The sequence below is a fragment of the Silurus meridionalis genome, chromosome 20, assembly GCF_014805685.1.
Source record: "Silurus meridionalis isolate SWU-2019-XX chromosome 20, ASM1480568v1, whole genome shotgun sequence".
NCBI lineage: Eukaryota > Metazoa > Chordata > Actinopteri > Siluriformes > Siluridae > Silurus > Silurus meridionalis.
Window position 1 is genome coordinate 14801304 of NC_060903.1, and position 10074 is coordinate 14811377.

The 10074-nt window shown below is 38.2% G+C and overlaps 1 protein-coding gene across 1 annotated transcript in view; it reads right to left on the reverse strand.

Annotated features, from left to right (window-relative positions):
* LOC124403081 (NACHT, LRR and PYD domains-containing protein 1a-like) overlaps nucleotides 1-7433 on the reverse strand; it is a 21186-nt gene extending 13753 nt beyond the window's left edge. The window contains exon 1 of the mRNA XM_046876664.1: nucleotides 6992-7433. Coding sequence (XP_046732620.1) covers nucleotides 6992-7041 — 50 coding nt within the window. The 5' untranslated portion in view covers nucleotides 7042-7433. The remainder of the gene's footprint in view (nucleotides 1-6991) is intronic.
* Nucleotides 7434-10074: the final 2641 nt, after the last annotated feature.

The window sequence follows — 10074 nt, forward strand, 5'->3', positions numbered from 1 at the left end:
GCGCTCATTTAGAAAAAAAACAAAATTTTTAAAGTAGACCCCTAATGGGAGAAGCCGAAAGAAGAAGAAGATAACGACCAACCATTGAACCATCCCTGGCTTCATACCGGCTGTTGTGAAATGACAGTACTATACATTACACCGATCAGTCTAGAGGTTGACTGATTAATCGTTCTTGCCGATAGTCGATTGCTGAAACTATCTTCTATCAGCAAAAATCCGTTCTGCTATCATTACAAAGAGGCGAATCATTGGCATGCTGTTTGTTTATACGTGTGAGACTGCGCGCTGCACGGAGAGCACGTGGTGCATGAAGAGTGCTATACTATACTTATATATAATTTATTAGTTATATAATTAGATTTAGTAATTTATATATTCATATTGATTTCTTTAGCATGGAGTGTAAAGTTAACACCCCAGTTAATACCTGAGCCATTTTTTTTTTTTTTATTATTATACAGATACTCTTGCTAGCATGCTGTGCTTTTGTAGATTGCTGAAATCTATCTATCTATCTATCTATCTATCTATCTATCTATCTATCTATCTATCTATCTATCTATCTATCTATCCATCCATCCATCCATCCATCCATCCATCCATCCATCCATCCATCCATCCATCCATCTAGATTTGTTTGTCTGATACACTCAGGTTTTGTTTGTTATTCAGCTTAATTGCTTTCTGAATGATCAGCCGTTCAAACTGGATTTTTGTTGCTTTAATAATACATTCGCATCATCATTAAATAGATTAGGAAGGGTTTGAATAGTAAGAGATAAAACCTCTTTGACCTCACTACACTGTTGATGGCACGTTTAACTGTTTGCACTGATGAGTCAAAGTCAAGTCAAATGCCAAAACAAAGCAGGTGTAAACAGGATTATATAAAGTTCAAACAGTGTAACAGCCTGAAGCATGAGTCAGACATTACAGGTATTACAATGAAAGAAAAAACTATGCATATGATAGCTGCGATAAGATATAAAATGTCATACATTTTGAGCTATACATATGACAGCTTCCACTGAGTCTTCATTATGGTTAGTTGAGTTACATCTTCATTACATATTTAATAATCAAATGAATAATTAAATCAGATATTTCTGTATAATAGTAACATAAGATTGCATGTAGGTGTGTTTAGTTATGTTCGTCCGTCGTGTGTGAAACTGGTCTGTGGTGCAAAACATTTTGGAGAACGCTGGTCTAATATACTTTTTGCCTGCATGTCTGTCTATCTGTCTATCCATCCATTTATCCATCCATCCATCCATGCTGTCCAGAAACTTGTTTTAAACTGTTTCAGACATGCCTGTGTTTAGCTGTGTTTCCTATTATTGTCTAAGACACACACACACAGAAAAGCTAATTTTATGGACCATGATTGCCTTGTTTAAGCAAACTCTCCGTCCTGTGCTCAGTTTTTGTTTTGCGCATGCGTGAATCAGCCTCTGCGCAATTCGCTGCACTTCCTGTCATTGCCAACGTCTTTGCGACAGTCTAGCAATAAGGATTCTTTTGTGTTTTACGTACAGCTTCAAGAATTTTCTCTCAAAAGTAGAAACGTCTGAAAATTCCACATAGCAGGGAAGTGAATGAATAAATAAATGAATGAAGGATGGAAGGAATGATTATATTCTAATATTATGTGTTTCCTAAATACAGAAATTTGTTTTAGTATGCTGAAATAATAGAACAGTCAAGTCGAGGTTTCCGGTGATGACGCCTGAGGAGTAGACGTGTGCACGGTTCGCTTCCAAAACAATGCTTTACTATATATTTTACTTAATTTTTTACACAAATATCTGTACTTTGTAATTCTTACATTTTTAAAACAGCCTCGTTACTTTAGTTTTAATCTATTTGGTGAAATGCCAATGTTTTTTCTTCTTATTGCGCCGTTTTCAGCCCATTGACCAGCCCATCATCATCTTTTCTCTGCTTGTGTTCTATATGGTGGATGTTCAGCCTGGATACATTCATTAGATAACAAAATGTGAAATTTATTTTGTATTAATATCAGGGCTGCACAAAGTACAGAAGAGAAAAGGACACAGCCGCCATGAAATAGCTGCAAAATCGAGAGTGCGGGTCGATTAAAACGCTGTGAACACACACTAAATCTAAAAGCAGCAGTAAACAATTCTATTTTTAGTCACTGTTGAGGTTTTCAGCGAATGATTATGCATTTGTACACCAATGCGTTTTTTCTTTTTTTAAATCAGGCCTGTTAGCTTGCTGCGTTTCTCAGTCCCCTTCTCTTTTTATAGCATTTGTTTACTACAACAGTAAACTTCTTTTTTCAAACGTGATTTTATGTGGCTTTACTACATTCAAATGCTTGTTTTCAATGTTTGTATATTTAATTTATGCATATATCATTGAATTATTATACAAATTTTTATAATTAAATAATTCTAGATGCTAATTTCTTCACAAAGGAACAAAATGTCTCGAATTTTTTTTAACAAAAACTGTAGAAACAATGTTGTATTGTATTTTATATAGATTTTCTTATGCCAAATTGCCATCTGCAATTAACATTAAAAACAATACAAACTGTTGATTTGCACAAATTGCTTCACCTTGCATAATCAAATGCTGTTTTGTTGTTATTATCAAAATAATGACTAAATATAAATTAATAAATAATTTATTCGTATAGTAATTACGGCTGTCAAAAGGCGATAACGCAAATTAATTTTAACGACATTCATTTTATTAACATTTTATTTTATTTGACCATTTTTTATTAAAAATATAAATTAAATTTGTTCACGACGTGCTTTCTTTACTCAGATATTAATAAAGAAATAAACTAAAAAATGTGTGTTAATCAGTAAACATTTGTTTTACAGATGCGCCAAATCTCAAATCAGCACCAAAATCCGCTATGACGCGCACATCCGGCAATGAACCCTCTGGGGTTGGGAAACACGTCGGCGCGTTTTGTGGCATTTTTCCCTCATAACGCCGAAAAAAACTTGAATTATATTTTATATTTTTTTAACGTCCAGGTGAGAGCAATACATCGTTCATATCTGTAAAGGATCCACTTTGATTTGTTTACACTCATAATAAATTTTTTTGTAAAATAAAGAAAACACACAGGGGGCGCTCTCTGCCATCTCTGTTATCTCTCTTCACAGAGGCAAATAACACAACCTGAATCTCAGTGAATATTTCCCTCAAAGACATAACAAATATATGAATAGAAATAAACTAATTCACATTAAAATACCATTTCTCCAGTACCACCTCAATAACCGTCCGTGTGGAAACATAGCAGAGGTTTCGTTTGGTGTCCTGATGATTTACGTAATTTAACACAATTACTTAAAAACATTTACGAGAATATCAGCCTTAATATTAATATGACGTGACGTCCAGTTACCAGCGTGACACTAAAACAGGTAGCAGTAATGACTACTTTTTACTTAAGTACATGTCAGAGCCCAAACGTCTTTACTTTAACTTAAGTGAAAAAGTGTAGTCAGTACTTTAGCTTTTACCAGTCTTTTAAAACGAGTATCTGTATTTCTATTTAAGTGAAGGATGTGTGTACTTTTACCGCCTCTGTACATAAAAGTTACATATCATTTATGGGAGAGCTAGGAGTAGGGAAATGTGCCTCCTGTGACAGTAAAGTGATGCCAGATGTTCTCAGCTGGTGTATGGGTTTGAGGGTTTAACTATAATTTTCATTCGCAGATCATCTAAGACTGGTGGGTAGCTCAGCTTTATCACTCTAGATTCCAGAGCAAGTCTCAGGGTGTAGCCATTCTCATCCATTAAATCAGTTCCATTTCAAGCATTTCATCATTCTTAATAGGCAGATTAACAACGCCAGCTCGATTTTGGTAAATATACACGGCCCCGATTGGGATGACGAGGCTTTTTTAAAAAAAAATTACTTCAGTTTTTCCTCCCTGATCTACATTCAACTCAACTAATTCCTGGAGAGGAATTTAACAGCTGTCTAGTCCTGCCTCTGGACCGCCCCTCATCTAGGCCCTGTGCACAGATTAAATCTAGCAGGGTTATTCAGCTCTTTATGGAACAGTGTGCTGCCTCTGATGTCTTTTGTAAGTCTAATAAAAAAACTCCTCAACGCTCCTCATGTGTTTATAAGACTATTGTCATTTCAGACCATACATTTGACCTTGCCCTTCCAGGCTTTTTAATGTCTCAGTTCCCCTGGCATTTTAATTCCTTACTTCTTCATGACCCTGATTTCATAGCACTCATTAACGATCATATATATACCTCTTTTTTCCACAAATTTATCCCCAGATGTTTCAGCAAAGACAATTTGGGATGCATATTAATCTTATTTAAGGGGAGAAATTATTTGCATATGCAGCCTATAAGAGGAGTGTGATGAATGAATTAAGGTCTGAGCTTTCCAGTCCTTCAACAGAATTCCAGTCTAACTGTGAATTCGACAAATTCAGGTTTCTCGCTATAAAGGCGGAGTCTGATTTGCTACGAACGAGCCCACTGACTATTAATGATCAGTTCAGAGACGCTTCTGAAAAGCATAGTTAAAGCTCAATCATATATATATATATATATATATATATATATATATATATATATATATATATAAAAAAAAAAAAAGTGCCTCGTATCAATTCTGATATCTTCTCTAATTTGACACTGGACGAAATTGAGACTGCTTTCAGTTTAATGCAAAATGGCAAGTGCCCAGGACCTGATGACGTCACCTAATTAATCATCTTACGCCGGATTTTAATCGCTGGTCCCTTCTCCGTTTCCCTGATTGGTAGGGTTAACTGTAATAAGATGAACGAACGACCTAAATTTTTATACTTATTTTAACGTATTCCCATTTGTATGTCTTTTTCGCCACACTGGATGGCTCTATTTCTAGTTTTCTCTGGAAACCCAGGAATCGAAAAGGCATTCTTCAGAAGACAAAAATCTTCTGGGCAGTCTGGCTCTTCCAAATTCTCGAATATACATTACTGGGCAGTGAATATTTGCAGAGACAATACTATTAGTTATTATTGGTTATTGGTTCCATTTATGCAACGTAGTCAATCCCCCTTCTTGGCTGCATATTAAGAATGCCTCATGTAAAAAGTGTTTGTATGTGGAGGAGGTTGGCTGCCAGATGTGCAATGTAAATTCCCAGAAATGTAAAAGAAAGTTTACTAAGTTGACTACTGCAACTATCTGCAGCAGGGCTTCCCCTGAACGCTATTCGTCCACTGCAAATGATCCAAAACGCAGCTGCATGACTTGTGTTCAATCTGCCCAAGTTCTCCCACACAACCCCACTGCTGCGCTCCCTTCACTGGCTTCCAGTAGCTGCATGTATCGGATTCAAAACACTGATGCTTGCCTACAAGCCCAAAAATGGACCAGCGCGATCTTACCTCAGTGACCTCATCACACCTCGCACTGCACCACGCTGTCTGAGATCCTCCAGCACTGCTCGACCACCTTCTCTCAGAATGAGAGGTAAGTATACTTCAAGGCTCTTCTCTGTTCTGCCACCGAGGTGGTGGAATGACCTTCCCCTAGATGTTCGTACAGCAGAGTCCCTGACTCTCTTCAAGCGATTGTTGAAGACCTACCTCTTCCTGAAACACTTAAATGAGCACTTTCCAAGTTTGCTCTGTAGAATTAAGAGTTATATTTATATTAAGTTTGTAATCTAGCGTACCAGTGTAAATGTATTCATTGCTAGAGACTTACAGCACATTTGTACGTCGCTCTGGATAAGGGCGTCTGCTAAATGTCGCAAATGCAAATACCCAGTTGCATACTTCCTTTGTGTGTGTTGGTGTGTTTATGCATGTGTGTGTGTGTCTATCCTTTTATGCCTCCCATAAACATCGACCCCAAAGAAATACTCAAATAATATAAATGGAAAAACAGTTTTAAAATCTGGACCCGATTTTTGTTGACTTTTGGTCTTCATAATTCCCCCTTATTATCCCCAATACACTCCAATCCTTTGTTCTGTCCTTCTGTCTTGGACAGTGCTTTTACCTCATAGAGACACTCGGGCTGGTTCTTTAAAAATTTTTAACTTTCCAAATGCCTCTTTCTTCAGATTTGGACACCATACTGGATGTGGATCCTTGTGCCTTGTATATTTCAGACTAAATAAAGACAATAAAGACGGTGTTTAACCATACTCCGGTTTCCGACTCTTGGTCTATCCGTGACAGATTTCAAAAAGAATAGTAAAAAAAAAATTTTATGCAGCCCCCTGGTAAGTGGCGCTATGGTGAGCTATTTTTTAAAAAGGCCCGCCGGCGACTCGTGTGGTCCTTGCGGGGGCGACCTGGTGCCCGCGGGCACCGTGTTGGTGAACCCTGATATAGACCCTGCCTTCATAAACTATCCTGCTTCCGCATTGAGAATGGGGCAGCATCACCCACGCCCCAATGGGCCTCCATTAGTGAGTGCTGCAGTTCTCATGTTTGACCACATTGTACATTAAGAGCACAATGAGCCAGTTAGTGTTTTGCATCACTCTTGCATAACATCCAGATCAACACAAAAATTATACCTGTCTCAAATACAAAATAAACATTTCTAAGTGTTTATTAATGTATTTATTAATTTCTGAGATACCGACCAATGGGAGAAGAATAGTGTGTGTGTGTGTTGGGGGGGGGTGAACGGCTCTTTCTTGGATTGTGTCTTATGTTATTATAAGCAAACCCTATGTATGGGGCTCATAATGCACGTGAAGATAAAAAGAAATAGAATTGGGCTACAACCCAAACGGATGAGATCTGATGAAAGCAGGAAGCAACAAAAGCATCATGGCGCATCCTCAGCACTTGCAATCGACACCAGGTCGTCAAAGCGGGGTGTTATTACCGTGTTATAGCGCATGCAATCGGGATCGGAATTCATAGTATCTAAAAATAGCTCCATGGTGTAAAGAGTGCAGGGTTTATACACGGTAACGGAGATTAAATGGTAAATCTACGCCACTTACCCGTCGTCCACTTCTTTTGCGTCGACCAAATTTGCCATGTTTACCACCATAGTTTAGCCCCACACCACGCACACACACACATATACACACGCTCACACACTTCTACAAAAAAAATGGGCCGGCTTTAATTTAAGCCACCTGCGCGTGAAGTCGTGCTAAGTGGAATGAGGATAGGGCGAGAGCAGCGCGCGCTCGCGCCGTCCCGCTTCACACCTGCACGGGGAGTAAATGAGCACGCAGAGGCTTACACACTCACACACTCATCTACACACACACTCATCTACACACACTTACACACTCATGCACACTCACACACTCATCTACACACGCATCCACACACACTAACAAACTCGTGCACGTGAATAAATCCGAGTGATGGTGCGGTTCGTTTGTTAAAAGAAGCGCGAGCGATGCAAATCAGAAGAATTTAACGGAAACATTGTGATGAGACCAAGAAAGGGCGGGGCTTAAAAGCCCGCTTTCAGTTTTGGACCAATCATGTACCTTCCCCTTTCTTGCGCATAAATATATACACACGCACTCACACACATACACAAAGAAAGTGTGCAACTGGGTGTGTTTTGGTGTGGAGGGAGGTACATCATTGGCCCAAAACCGAAAGTGCACACACACACACACACACACACACACACAAAGAAAGTGTGCAACTGGGTGTGTTTTGTTGTGGAGGGAGGTACATCATTCGCCTAAAACTGAAAGTGCATACACAAACACACACACAAAGAAAGCTTGTAACTGTGTGTGTGTGTGTGTGTGTGTGTGTGTGTGTGTGTGTGTGTGTGTACATCAGGTGCACCTTCAATTTTTGGCCAATGTTGTGCCTAATATACATTTCACTTCTGGCAGACAAACTTCCTCACACACACACACACACACACACACACACACACAGACGCACACACACACACACACACACACACACACACACACAAAACTCTTGTAACTGTGTGTGTCTGTGAACTTTTAGTTTTGGGTCAATTATGTATTAATAACTATTTTTTAAATATCTTGGTGTGTGATCATTTTCATTTTGTTGATGTAAATGGTGTTCTGCAAGGATCTGTCTTAGGCCCACTGCTTTTCTCTTTATATATGCTGCCTTTGGATGGAATCTTACGTAAACTGTCTTTTTGTCTCAGTGTGTACAGCGTCAAAGACCTTGGTGTGATTATTGACCCTAGTCTTTCCTTTGAGGCTCATGTGAAATGCAGAGTCCTTACTAGATCTTGAACATATGACAACATAACCCTTGCTTTAATCGGTCTACACTGGCTCCCAATTAAATCTCACATTGATTATAAAATACTATTACTGACGTATAAAACACTAAATTGTCTCGTGCTGCAGTATCTGAGTGAACTTCTGTACCAGTATGATCCTCCACACCTACTTAGATCAAAGGGTGCAGGCTATTTGTTGGTACCTCAAATAATGAAGACTACAGACTTATAAACCCCACAGTTATGGAACAACCTTAGTGTTCGGGACTCAGACACAGTCTCAGTGTTCAAGTCGAGGTTGAAAACGTTTATTTAGTCAAGCGTTTTTTCAGTAGGTTTTTCTTAGGTGAAGGAGTGGATCTGGAGGGATCATGGATATAGAGTGATTGGTGAACTGGGATATTTGTATGCTGTCGTCCCCTCAGTCTCACACGTTCACTCAGGTTTGTTGGCGGTGGTGTGGTGGGCCGTCTCTTATCTCAGAGATCCCTTATGTCTGTGATCCTTCTGGTTCTCCCTTTTAGTTATGCTGCCATCGCGAGTCTTGCCGGAGTCCCCAACTGCACCGTGTCCTTAATTTTTATAAAACAGTAAGGACACATTATAATCAATATCCTTCTCTCCCTGTTACACCTCTTCTCTCTCTCTCTCTCTCTCTCTCTCTCTCTCTCTTGGTCGAGTTAAACATGCTCCTGAAGTACCAGTGAGCACTTTTCCTTCCTCCTCCTCTCCTTGGATTTGACCACTTCGTCCTGGCCTGCCTCTGGATGGTGTTCTCTTTAGTCAAGTCGATCACCCTGCATCGTAAATCATATCACATTGCATTGGGGCTGCTTTATATATATTTTTAATGTATCGTATCATTTTCTATGCATTGAGATGCAAATCGCATCGGCCTTGGTTATGAAGATGCACATCCCTACTACCCATTTTATTTTATTAAAATTACATAAAATTAAAGGAGAGATTGAAAAGCTTTATATGAATAAGCATATAGAAAAACAGCAGTAATATATTATATTATATTATATTATATATTATATTATATTTTTTCATATTATATTATATTACAATACCTAATATAAAATTACATTACATAACTATATTATATTGTATTATATTATATTACAATACATGATATAATATTACATTACATTATTATATTATATTATATTATATTATATTATATTATATTATATTATATTATATTATATTATATTATGTTATATTAATAAGTAATTTAATACAAAAACCCATATCTGGGTACATTTTCAATTTCGCCATATTGTCTCATGGCTGAGACAGTTCTTCAACCTAACACTAGGTGTCCTCACACTACAAGCTGTAGGCCCAAACCAGACTCACGCACAATGTATTGAATGTTCTGAATTCTTATGTGTTTTGTGTCATCTAATATTTAACACACACACATCGGATGGAATTCTTTTGCTGTAAAATGTAATCAACAACAAATTCTATTATTTTATCTTATTTTTCGAAATTCATTGTAAGCAAAGCCATGCAACAGATCAAGAGCGGAAGGGACGACGTCAAGGCCTCGAAGTGTGTAAAACCGAAAGGACAATTTTAGTCACAAGCGTCACACAAAGTCATATTAATGTGTGACTGTGTACTTGTAACCACTTCCACAGTAAACAGGTGCTGCTGTTCGTGTTGGTGAAACTGAAAAAACCCCTGGAGTAAATATTTAACAGGAACTCTCTTGAGAGAGAGAGCGTGAGAGTCAGATAAAAGGAAAGGATCAAGTGCTTTCCTATCGATCACACACTTGGTCTGAGTGGATGAGTGAATCTACTCTTTATCTCGTTTACTAGAGGAGTG